Source organism: Typopeltis vanoorti, chromosome 1, assembly GCF_054136105.1.
Source record: "Typopeltis vanoorti isolate ZY-2024b chromosome 1, IOZ_Tvanoo_1.0, whole genome shotgun sequence".
Classification (NCBI taxonomy): domain Eukaryota; kingdom Metazoa; phylum Arthropoda; class Arachnida; order Uropygi; family Thelyphonidae; genus Typopeltis; species Typopeltis vanoorti.
This window is the reverse complement of record NC_143549.1, coordinates 122,443,995-122,457,738: the sequence shown is the minus strand read 5'-3', so window position 1 is coordinate 122,457,738 and position 13,744 is coordinate 122,443,995. Positions and strand designations below refer to the sequence as shown.

The 13,744-nt window shown below is 36.4% G+C and overlaps 1 protein-coding gene across 1 annotated transcript in view; it reads right to left on the bottom strand.

The window, feature by feature from the left end:
- LOC150110372 (dnaJ homolog subfamily C member 9) overlaps nt 1-13,744 on the bottom strand; it is an 86,874-nt gene that overhangs the window by 55,782 nt on the left and 17,348 nt on the right. The window contains exon 2 of the mRNA XM_090393338.1: nt 12,605-12,757. Within this exon, the coding sequence (XP_090249464.1) occupies nt 12,605-12,757 (153 nt within the window). The remainder of the gene's footprint in view (nt 1-12,604; nt 12,758-13,744) is intronic.

Here is a 13,744-nt window from a genome sequence, read left to right as displayed (position 1 = left end):
CAGTCTGAGCATCTCTAATGAGGATAAACCTCACCTCGACTGGGCAGTATTTCACCAATTTAGGCTAGGGGTAAAGGACGAATTGAAAGAGACTACCTACAAAAAGGAAAATCACGAATCTTGAGGAATGTTTCCTTGCAGTGAAAGAGAAGGAAGAGATGCTTTGAAACATTCATCCTGCATCTATGAACGGTCATGTTAACGTGATAACAAAGGCAACTAATTCCACTTGCGAAATTAAGAGTGAAAAAGATTGCAGTACGAAAAAGTTAAAGCAAACTAAAGATAAAAAAAAAAAGATAGTGAGGGAGAAAGATCAGTCAACACTAATCAAGTGACTGACCATAAAACGAACATCCCAAAAGAAGTAGGGCAAACTAACAAGGAGAAAGTATGCTCTATAGTAAAACAGGAGGTCGAACGGCTACAACAGCCTTTGATGGACCATCATGCTGCTGTACTGAAGCAGCTGGCAGCAGTAACAGAAAAGACCTCTGACTCAACTATACCTCAAACAGAGAGGACTAATGAGATAAAAGACAGGAGGGAGCCTCCCAAATGCTTTAATTGCAATAAATATGGGCATCTCACTCGAAATTGTTTCAGAAACAAGAAACCCTCCAACAGAAGTAATAGATATAAGTCGAATCTTGTATATGCTCCGCATGATTATGAAAATAAACCATGGAAGAGAGGGCAATGGAATCAACAACAAAGGAAATCTTGTATGATAATAAAAGGAGAGGTACAAGAATCGCATTGTGATATATTAATTGATACTGGTTCCCAGACCTCTGTCATAACTGGAAATTATTTTCAAGGAATAAAATCCAGGGTACGAAGAGGCATTTCTAAGCTGAGAAAACTTGTCAGATTATCGGGAATTGCAATATCTGACTTATATGCAACGAAGAAAGTAAGAGTAAAGTTGTACTTACCTGAATTTGATTTGTGTTTGGTAAGAGTTGTTGGTCCCCCCCCAGGACATCTCGCCCAAGCATACGGATTATCCTGGGAACAAATTTTCTAGAGGTACAAATTCTCATGTGACTCTCTCGAAATGTACCTTATGGGAAAGAAACAGTCAGGAAAAGGGAGAAATAAATTTGGAAATAGTGTTAAGGAACCAGAATGCAGAACGAAAATGTCATCGGGCCTGGTGTACTGACTAAAAGGGATACTGGAGGATGTATAGATAACCAGACTGATTCTTCAATAGCTTCAACTTCCGAAGTGAACAATCGATCTGAGACTTATCACATATCTAGCATTAAATTAGTAGATAATCAAGAAAAAGCGGATGAAAAAGAATTAGGGGAGGCTAATCAAAAGGTATTGGAAGTAAACGTCATTGAAATGCCTAAGAGATACAGAAGTTCCTATAACAAATCAAGGGGGAACACGCACAGAACATGAAGTTGATGTACAATCTCAGCAGCAATTTAATTATGATAACTTCCTCTGTTTTCTTTTCATGATTAGAAAAGCAATAAGTGGTTTGTTGTGTTGGAATGTAGCTATTGCTACAAAGGCTGCACACTTACTGACTGATTGTGCAAGTTTTATGAAGGAATTTAATGGAGAATTAAGTAAGTACAAAACATTGAAAGAAATTAGGTATAATCATGAAAATAGAGCACAGAGTAAAATGAGTACAGTTTAGGGCAAAGAGAAATTCAAGAGGAAGAAAATAAACAAGTTTGTGGTCAATTCTCCTCCAGAAAATATGCAGACATGAGGTTTAAAAAATTTTCTTGAAAAAAATTTTTTGGGGGAGAGAAAATCTATGTAAAATCTTGCATAGAAGGATTTTGTACAACAATCCCTTATATGCCAATTTTACTAGAAAACGAAAATCCATACAAAATGCTTGCGGTTAATTAGCTAATTTTATTTTTGTTAATGTAGTATGGAAATAATTTAGAGTAAATTGTTAAATATTGTGACTGCCAAATTTCTGTAAAGAACAAAGAAAGTTAAGTGTAAACTTGATTGTAACAAAGGAAAATTCCAGACAGATTAACTTATGACCTAAGGTAATCACTATCGCAAAGATCAAGTATGTATGGGGTTTCCCGCCTTAACGCAACGCCGTAAAAAAGGTGGCGGGTGCAGACCCATGAAACATTCAAGGGAAAAATCGTGGCAGTTCCAAGGTCGAAGGATCGAGGCTCCCTTTCCTGCAGGTAATTGAGAAGGCTCTTTTTCGTTGGTGGCTTGTGGCGCTTAGGCGTGCACTTTTTGGTTTTTGTCATGGCCTCTATCCAGGTGCTGTTCCATCTCGGTTCCAGTCCTTCATGCAAGGAATTCCAGTGTGTCTTGCCGATTCAAGGTCACAGATCCACGTCCTGCCACAGATGTCCGGAAGTCATAGAAGGCTCAATTATGCAGAATGACAATCAGTTCTGGAATTCCAGCCTCCAAGTTTCCTAAAGGTCTTCGATATCGTAAAAGGTGCCTGGTAATGAGCTATATCGTTAGGTAAAGGATGAAGATAATGATCTAAAGGATCTACTATTGCGGACTAGATGATTAAAAGGTAAGGCCTTGTATAGAAATTTTCTAGAGGTGAAATTTGTAGCAGAAATTACTATTGTATTGAAATTTTGTTAGAGTTAAGAAGAATAATAAGGACTCTAGATTGTGAGTTAAATTTTTGTGAAATATCCTGCTGAGTTATGTGTGTGACATAATTTAATATCTGAGTTATAATATGATGTAGTATGCACAGTCTGTTTTAGTGCATGAATAATTTGCAGGAATAATTAATGCATTAGACCAATTGTTTAAAGGAGAATTCTAAAGCTAGGTTGATTAATTTGAATCCAAGCTAATGTTGCTGAAAGGTACAGAGCCTAAGATATTTTGAATGTTTAGTGTTAACTTTAAGTGTACATTCAATTAGTACTGCTCATAAAAATCGAATCTGTGTGACCTTGAGAGATAAGTAGCAACGACTGATAGATACAAATATTACATTGCTAGATTTGGTTGCCTTGCTGAGTGTTTTCCTTGGAAGGATATTCAAATCCTATCTGCGAATTGTGATGGCGCAGTCGATACAAACAAATAAATTTTCAGAATTCAAAATAGAAAAATGCACCAGTAGTTCAGACAAAGAAATTGGCTCCAGCCAGAGGCAATTTCTTAGTTCTAAAGTTTTGTGCACGTGACGAATCATAATTATGGCATTGAGACAAGGAAGGGGGGGGGGTTAAAGTTGAATGAGAGTATTAAAAATAAGAGTCTAAATCAAGCAACATTAAAAACTTGCAGTTACGACTGTATATTAAGTAGAGTACTTAAGTTTAAGTAAAGTAAAATACTGAGTATAGAACTTTTGAACAAGTACAAAAACAAATAAGAGTAATACAATTACAAAGGCAAAAATGACATAGATTTTACAAAAGGATATATGTGGAAGCATAAGGCTGATGATTATGACAAGCTTAGGAGACAGCTTGGAGCTATAACATGGAATGAGGAGTCAAGCAGTAAGGAAATTATTATTATTATGTGACACCTCCAGGGAGTCCAAAGACTCATTGAGGGAGAGTGTGCCAACAGCATCGAACGATTGGTGTCCTTCCAACTACTAACTGCACTCAAACTAGCTTAACTTTTTTTTTTTTTGCGAGCCATTAGTAGCAAAGCATATACGTTAGTCAAACATAACTGGTAATTAGTTTACGGAATTAACAACGCATAAAAAGTATATTAATTAAAGGTAACTTTAATGAATAACTTCTATATTTCGGCAATGTCACGTTGCCATCTTCGGGAACATAAAGATATGGTATGTGCACGCAGTCACTAACAAAAGCAAATGAGGAAGAAAGCAAGAAACTACTATTGTTCCTAAAGTCCTAATGGTGCCATCTGGTGGGGCTAATTTGGTTGTCTTGGCCGTTGGGCTGAAGTTCTCATAATGTAAGTCTCCCAAATTTGGGGTAGTTTCATGCATCCAAATTTTTTGAGGTTAGGAACGCTTTTTAGAGCTGCTGATGATTCCTGAACAATCTTTCGTATTTAAACTTGCTATGGTGTATTATTTTTGTTTTCTTCCAACGAATTCTATGGTGGGTATCCAAGGCATGGTCTGCTAGCCCAGAGCAGCTGTATTGGTGAAACCGGATGTAATCTTTGTGTTCTGAAATCCTGATATTTGCGGTTCTGCCTGTTTGGCCAAAGTAGTACAATTTGCAGCTGCAAGGGACCCGGTATACACCAGATAGATCTAGGGGAAGTGGTTGGTCTTTGGTAGAGCGGATAAATTTTTTGTGCGTGGTTAATTCCGTAAACTAATTACCAATTAGTAGAAAAGGCTCTACCAATCTACCAACCTTTGCTGCAAGGTTGGCAAGGAAATGAATGCTGCTTGGGAACTGACAAAGAAATACATAACATCAATGTGTAAATGCATTTTTGAAAATTATGGAGACAACTACCATGTTTGAATAAAAACTTTAGTTTAATATAACTAAAATCTACATTCACGTTTCAACCTTTATGTCAAGGTCATCTTCTGGAGCATACAACTATACACAGAAAACAAGCTACACTACAATCAAACTGGTTTGTTAAAGATACTGACCAACCCCTACAACAATTGTTGGCCTGACCTCTGGTGAAAAAAAATAAAAAATAAAAAAATAAAAATTAAAAAAAAAATAATAATAAAATTAAAAAAATAAAATAAAATAAAATAAAAAATTATACACCAACGCTAGAGTCCTATTATTAGTGCTATCTGTTGGTTGTAGAAATACATTGGGCACAACAAGTATCTATCTATATACATATATTAACATCATATACACATTCCAGCCAGTTGGTATGGAATTGTTTTTAATACTAGCTGAGGATTGGCTAGAGTCCTGACTTATGCTGGATCTTATATATTAGGTAGGCTGAATGTGTGCCATCCAGATCCTTGGAATTTTCATGCCATCTTTGTTGTCGATATTTGGGTGGTTTATCAGGATTTCGCAGGCTTCCTTAAATTTCCTTTCGTACCAGGTTTTCTGTGCGGTGTAAAGAGCAGGTGCTTTTCCAGTTTTATGGAGTATTTTATTAACAGTATTTTTGTTATAGCCATTATTTATGAATGTGTCGCTGATGATTTTTAGTTCTTGTTTCAGGGCTTGCTGGTTAGAGCAAATTGTTGTAGCTCTGTTTTTAAGGGTGTTAATGACTATATTTTTGTGATGGGTGGTGGTATGAATTAGCACGTATGTATTGGCCAGTGTGTGTCAGTTTTCGGTAGACTGTGAAGGATAGACTGCCTGAAGGAAGACATGTGACTAGTGTGTCTAGGAACGGGAGCGAATTTTGGTTTTCGATTTCGATGGTAAATTGTATGCATTCGTGTTGTTTGTTCAGGTGGCTAAGAAATGTGCTTAGCGTTTGTCGCCTGTGCGGCCGGATCGCGAACACGTCGTCAACATATCTAAGCCAGACTAAGACCGACAGTCTGGCTTAGACAGTCTATTGCATCTGCTGCACCTGTAACTTACCGTACATTGGTGAAAGAGGATGGACAATCCCTATACGCAAGAAAGAACACATTAGACACATTAAATATAACCATTATGGTGAAGCAGGCCTCTCAGACCACGTACTCAACACCTTACACCAAATCAACTGGAAAAGCACCTGCTCTTTACACGGCACAAAAACCTGGTACGAAAGGAAATTTAATGAAGCCTGCGAAATCCTGATAAACCATACAAATATCAACAACAAAGATGGCATGAAAATTCTAAGGATCTGGATGGCACACATTCAGCCTACCTAATATATAAGATCCAGCATAAGTCAGGACTAGCCAATCCTCAGCTAGTATTAAAAACTATTCCATACCAATTGGCTGGAATGTGTATATGATGTTAGTATATGTATATAGATAGATACTTGTTGTTGTGCCTAATGTATTTCTACAACCAACAGATAACACTAATAATAGGACCCTAGCATTGATGTATAATTTATTTATTTTATTTATTTTTATTTATTTATTTATTTTTTATTTTTTTTTCACCAGAGGTCAGGCCAACAATTGTTGTAGCGGTTGGTCAGTGTCTTTTAACAAACCAGTTTGATTGTAGTGTAGCTTGTTTTCTGTGTATAGTTGTATGCTCCAGAAGATGACCTTGACATAAAGGTCGAAACGTCGAATGTAGATTTTAGTTAAATTAAACTAAAGTTTTTATTCAAACACGGTAGTTATCTCCATAATATTCAAAAATGCATTCGGATCACTGTGTAAGCCTAAAAGAAAGGATCAATGTGTAAAATGCATTCCAAAGGTCAAAAGGCTGAAGAACATAGGTGCAAAATGGATGAATGAGAAGATTAAGCATGAAATATGGAAAAGAAGGAGACATCACAAAATGAATAGTATTAATCAGTTGCACAAAGAGTATGAAGAGCAAGCCGGAGATGTGTTGGTGAGGACAATAAAAAGTGCAGTACAAGAGAAATCAGCAAATCAGGCAAGAAAAATCCTTGAGTTTTTTTCAATATGCGACAAGTAGAAGGAAGAATGATTATGGTAAGATGATGTGAATGGATGAAAGTGGGAAATGGGTAACTGCTGCAGAGGAAATAGTTGATGTATTCAGTAAGCAGTTTATCAGGGTGTTTCATCTTCAGTGTGAAATCAGCAACTCTAATGTAGAGACTGAAATGAGAAAAGGCATAATGGTGAGCGAGCAAGTGGCATATGAAGAATTAAGTAAGCTATTAAAGCTAGATGTCAATGAGCTAATGGGGCTTGGTGATATATCACGTCTTAAGGGAATGTTCCAAGGAGTTAGCATCAGCCTTGGCTTATCTGTTTAACATGAATCTTGCAATAGCACAAGTCCCAAAGGAGTGGAAGGAAGGCAAAATTATTCCACTTCACAAAAGCAGTGATATGGCTAAGGCAACAAATTATAGGTCGATCTGTATATCTAGAGATATATAGTTAAGGAACTGGAGAGGTCAAGGTCAGTGAGAAATAGGATACAAAAGTGGGTTTGATAACAGTCATATTCTTTGTGCTTATCAGTATGGGTTTGTTAAAGGAAGATTGTGTTTTACCAACTTGCTTATATACTATACATATAGGCCACTGAATTAGAAACCTTTACGTAGATGTATGTAAACATCACTTACACAGCTAATATGCAAAATACTTGGTCATGTGCATCACTACATATTCTGGCAGCTATTTAAGAATGCTGCTGATCAGTAATCATCAACAGTGTTGGTCACAGTGGGGAAAACAAAGGATCTTTTTGGAGTTCGATAAGGGGTTTCTTGTGGGTGACAGTCTGGCTGGAGTCACAATTTTAAAAACAGCAGAGCTGACTGGATTCTCAAAAGGTGAGCTATCCTGAGTGTTTAATCAGTGAAAATATAATGAAAATTGCTTGTCTAAGAGGCATAACTGTGGTCCTAAAACAGTCTTTCAGGAACAAAATTGGTATCATCTGAGAAGGCTTATTATATGGGCAAAAAGAAATTCCTCATCATCAAATTCCTGCCATGTACCCTCAAGGGGTGTAAAGGATATGATAGTACTACATGAAAAAAATTACATCATTACTAACTTCCTATCTACAATTTTCCTCCAAATCAGTCTGTTACTTGTCAAGACTCCAACATTATTAGATCTTATATTTCTATCATCTAAGGCACTTTGTACCTTATCCATCCACCTATATCTTGGTCTTCCTCTGGGTCGTTTTGCTGCCAACCTGGCAGAGAACACTTGTATTGCTAATCTTTCTTCGCCCATTCTGTTTAAGTGACCATACCACCTGAGATTAGCTCTGCTAACGCATTCCTGGATGCTGACAATGTCAAGTTCTTTCCTAATATCCTCGTTTTTAATATATTGCCATTGATGCCATCTGTTCATGCCTATAATCTTTCTCAGGACTCTCATATCTGCAGTCTCTAATCTTTGGTCAAGTGTTTTACTTCTGACCCAGCTCTCAGATCCATAAGTTAAAACTGGTTTGAACACTGTCTTGTATACAGCTAATTTAGTGTTCCGACTAATTTCTCTCTTATTCCATATGAATTTATTCAATTGACTTCCTACGATACCAGCTTTGCTGATTCTGTTGTCTATTTCTATATTTAATTTACTATCTTCAGTAAAAATCGTGCCTAAGTAGCTGAAATGTTTCATTTGTTCCACAGGTTCTCCATTCACAACACAGTTGATATTTTCAATGATTCTGTCTATTTTCATTGTCTTTGTCTTTTTATTGCTGACCTTCATACCATATCTATTACAACAGCTATTCAATTTAGTCAGAGATTCTTGCAGAGTTGTAACGGATTTATTTAGAAGTATAACATTACCCGCATAAAGCAAAGAGCTGACATTAACATCTCCAATTTTGATATCATGTTTAATACCACTTTAATTCATAATGTGATCCATATAGATAATAACAGAGGGGATAATGTACATCCTTGATTTAACATTAAACCATCTTCCTGTACTTCCTTCAATTCTAACTGCTGACTTAGAACTCAAATAAAGACTAAGTATTGCTTGATATAATGCTCCATTGACACCATATAACTGTAGTGTATTGAATAGCTCCCCGCTTGGCACCTTGTCATATGCCTTTTCCAAATCGACAAAACTTAAATACAGATCTCTGTTATATTCCCATGCTTTCTCGACTATTTGTCGTAAAGTGAAGATATGACCCTGACAGCCTCTATTTGGCCTGAATCCAGCATGTTCTTCACCAAGCTTTCCTTCCACAATTCTTCTCAACTGTTTCTCAAGTATACCTGCATAGATCTTGCCAGGAACACTCGGTAGGGAAATACCTCTGTAATTCTCACATTCAGTTTTATTTCCCTTTTTATATATGGGTACTATGAGAGCTCTACTCCAATCATCAGGAATTCGTCCCTCTGTCCAGGCTTTCTGAACTATGCAGTGCAGCCACTGTAACACTCTTATACCACCATACATCAGCATTTCTGGTCGAATATCATCTACTCCTGCTGCCTTTCCACATTTCAAGCCTTTGATGGCTTTTTCTACTTCAAGTATGGATATGTATTCCTGACTGCATGCCTGGTCGGTGTTTTTTACCACTGTGCTGTCATCACTGCTTGTTTCATTTAGCAGTTTTTCAAAGTAATTACTCCATACTTCAAGGATATCTTTTCTCCCGTTTTCATGTCACCTTTATCATCTCTAACTCCTTTTACAGCACTCTTTCTTCCATTCCTAAGCTTCTTCAACAATCTCCAGAATATTTTGCCACCTTCTTGATATTTATTTTCTATATTCTTGCCAAAGTCCTCCCATGACTTTTGTTTAGCTAGTTTTACACAGTGTTTAGAATTCGTGCATTTCTCTCTGTATTCTCTAAGAGCACAAGCTGACTTATTTGACAGGAACTTTTGATATGCTTTCTTCTTTTCCTTCACTGCCTCTTTAACTTCCGGTGTCCACCAGGGAGTTCTGTTTTTTTTATCCTTGCAGACAACCTCACCACGTGCCTCTCTGGCAGAATCAATCAATGTTTTCTTCAGAGTTTGCCACTGAATCTCCAAGGTTTTTGATTCCTGTTCTCAAACTCTTTCATTTTTTCTTCAATAATATTTATGTATTTTAGTCTACAGTTCACATCTGAGAGCTGCTCAACTTTTATTCGCTTTAAAACTTTCTTACATGTTATTCTTTTCAATATGAAATTCAATTTTATCCTGCTCAAGACTAAATAGTGATCACTTCCAATTTCAAATCCTCTGTACACTCTGGTGTCCTGCACCAGGGAGAAAACATCACTATCAACAATAACATAGTCAATGAGACTTTTCTTATTTCTTGCCTCTTCTCTCCATATGAATTTGTGCACATTTTTATGTTGGAACATGGTGTTAGTAATAACCAGTCCATGTCCTGAGCAGAAATCCAACAGATATTTGCCATTATTATTAGCTTTGCTCTTTTCTCCAAATGTTCCCAAAATATTTTTGTATGTCTCACAATCAGTTCCTACTCTGCTATTTAGATCCCCAACAAGGACCAACTTTTCCTTTTTCATAGTGTCAGTTGCTTTTTCTAAAGCATCAAAAAATTCCTCCACTTCTACCTTAGTAGAACCTTCTGTGGGACAAGAGGCACAAATAAGTCTCATTGTCCAGTTCCCCATTCTCATATTTGCCCACATTAACTCCACTTGAGACTGACTGCCATTCAAGAAGATTAGCCTCGTATTTTGTGTTGAATACTATGGCTACTCCGTCTTTTCCTTGATTGTCATTGCCTGAATATAACATTTTGTATTTATTGCTCAGAAAGATCTCACCAGTTTTTGTCTTTTTTGTTTCAGTCACCCCTATTATGTCGATCTGGTACTTATCTAATTCCTCAGCTAGCTCCATTTCTTTGCCATTCAGGCTTCTTATGTCGATGGTACCGATCTTTAACTCTGGTGATGTTGAGTTGGGGTTTGTTTTCCCGATTTGTTCCAGTAGCTGATTTTTCGCTGTTTGCCCTGGTTCCCTGGTGAAAACAACGGGGGGCCTTGTTTAACCGGGCGACGCCCCAGCCAGCATGAAATTTTGTCATGTCGTACCATCATCTTTTATTTTGGTTTAACCAATAAGAATACAATTTGGTCGGCTAAATCCCAAAGTGCCAGCCCATCCTCGTTCGTTCAGTATCCAAGTAGATATCCAACAGGGTGCACCACGAGAAGGTGAGGATTGGACTTTAGTTCAGAAGCCCTGGTCAGTTCTCCGCATTCCTTTAAAGGCTATGTGGAGGGCTCCTCTCAGTTATACAGCTTTGACCCTTAAGCACCCCAAAAAAGAAATTCCTGTATGCAGCAATTGACCAAAGCATTTAACGAAGGCTATTCCTGACTCATATCTCATCAAACTATATGAGGGAAGTGAAGAGGATCGATCTGTCAGTCATATGCCTATATGGAAATATGACTGACAGATCATATGGTATAAAATAAAAGTTTCTAATTCAGTGGCTGATATATTTATAACAAGATGACGAAGGTACTGCACAAGGGAGATGCATATACAGTGGTATACTTGCAAAGGCTGCCACACCACAAGTTGGTCAATGAACTGAAGCATTGAATTGGATAACAGACTAGCGAGCTGGGTAGGTGACTGGCTATCAGATAGGTATCAACACTGTGTATGGTGGGGGGTGACTATCTTGAAAGAGAAAGTCACTAGTGGGGTGCCATTAGGATCTGTTTTGGGACCAATGTTATTTAATTTGTATATTAATGATACTGGGATAGGTTTAACTGGCGATATACACCTGTTTCCAGATGATGCAAAAATTGGTATGTTGAGGAATCTAGCAATTGTAGTGCCCTTACAGGAAAACTTGAATAGACTGTATGAGTGGGTAACAGTATGAAATATGGAACTGTCAATTCGATGTTGCAAAGTGTAGAGTTTTGAAATTTGGTGGGTAACAATGAGATGCAAAGTATACACTTGGTGGAAAAATTTTGGAGGAAGTTGAGGAGATAACAGACCTTGGAGTGGTGGTAAACAAAGATCTGAACTTCAGAGGTCACACTTTACAAGTTATAAAGACATCACATTAGATCATGGCAATGATGTCGAGGACTTTAACTTGCAAAAATAAAGAAATTCTGGTTCCATTGTATAAGGCCTTGATCAGGCATCATATGAATTATTGTGCACAGATTTGGTGTCCTTGTTTTCATGGTGGTGATGAGGATATATTGGAAAGTCCAGAGAAGACTTACTAAGATTGTAACTGGTCTTTGGAATGAGAGATGAGGACAGATTGAGGGAATGCAGTTTGCAAAGTATTGTGAATAGGAAGAAGGGAGGAGATATGAGACATTTAAAGTTGGTAAAGGGTTGCTACTGGATTAATGTGGAAGAAATTTTTCATAGAATGGGAGACAATGGGGACATATCTAAAAGCTGTATAAAGAGGATGTGAGCAAGGGAATAAGGAGAAGGTTTTCTGCATGGAGAGAGAGAAAGAGAGTGGTTGGTGAGTGAAATGTGTTGCCTGAAATTGTGGTGAATGAAGAATCACCGAATGAATTTTGATAGGCTTTGTGTGTAACAGTGTGTTGCTCCTGCAATTAGTCTTTTGATTCCATGGAGGTCTGGTGTTAGTAATAATAATAATAATATACACAGAATATGCTGTTAAGAAAGTTAATGAAAAATCTGTCTTACTATATCTTATACATCTCTGCAAAAAGTTAGTTATGTGAATAGAGTTCTTAATGGTCTCATTCAAGTCAGTCAATGTATGTCATCTTCCTATTTTATTTTTAAGTGTATACCCATAAAAAAAATCTGCAGTTGATAAGTCTGGTGATCTTGCACTCCTACCCTCTGCAAAATAATACAATCATCAAAGAAGTCCATCTGTAAAATCACAGTAAAGCAGGATGAAGTAACTGCATACACTGCCAAGCATTTAACAGAACTGTAATTATTAGTTATCTGTTATTCAATGCAGCACTGTTGATTTCATAAATGTCAAAAACTCTAAAGATATATTGCAAATTATACACAAAGAATTCCAGACATCTTCTAATGAACTAACCTGTTTCATCATACTCTGCTCTTTTCTGGTTATCAGATAAAATATAATACACCTTGGCTAAAGTCTGAAACTTTTTTGTTGCTAAAGTCTTTTGATTTTCTTCAACTTTATCTGGGTGGACTTTCATTGATAGCAATCTATATGCCTTTTTTACTAAAACGATAGAGTATGACCAATATAACTTCACAGTATAATAAAAACTCACTCAAATCACTTAAAATTATTTTAAATATGTAAAAAGAACAACAATAAAAATAATATGCTTTTATTCTGTTTTATTTTCTGATTTCAATTTCTGGTAATAAGAATCAGCAACTAGCAATTCTAAAATAACCTCTTATTAAACAATTATCTAGTATTCAAAAAAGTTTAATTCTTTTATGTTTCTGAAAAGTTTATAAATCACAACTCCGTCCTTTTTGACATCGATTATACAACAAATGGATCCATTTTATTTGTATTATGGAACCAATATGGTTTTTATATCAATGATAGCATTATGGATTTTTATGGACTATTTCATCTTTTTGAAATAGTCCATAAAATGTTGAATTTTATGTTTCCAGTTGAATCTTCATAATACTTTATGATTAATAATCTTTTACATATATATGTCCTTCAGGAACATAAAAATGCTTACACGTAATGAAAATGCAATTTTAATCTACTCTATAATATAAAATGATAAGCCTTTTTTAGTAACGTTTTTGTGTCATGTTTTTTGTCAAGTTATTTGAAATGTTTTGAAACTCAGGGGCTACCCTGAGTGTCGAGTCATCAAAATTCAAGGAGAACTGGCCTACCAGTCCTCCTTGAAATACAACTCAGGGGTGAGTGCCATAGGCACCAGGGGGGATCCCTTTTTGAGTTTTCAAAATTCGAGTCATCAGAATTCAAGGATAACCGGCCTACCAGTCTGCAACTCGGGGGGGGGGGGGCATTGGAGGATCCATTTTATTTGTATTATGGAACCAATATGGTTTTCATAATATCAATGATAACAGTATGGATTTTTATGGACTATTTCATCTATTCAGTTGAATCTTCATAATACTTTATAATTAATAATCTTTTACATAAATGCTTACACGTAATGAAAATGCAAGTTTAATCTACTCTATAATATAAAATAAGCTTTTA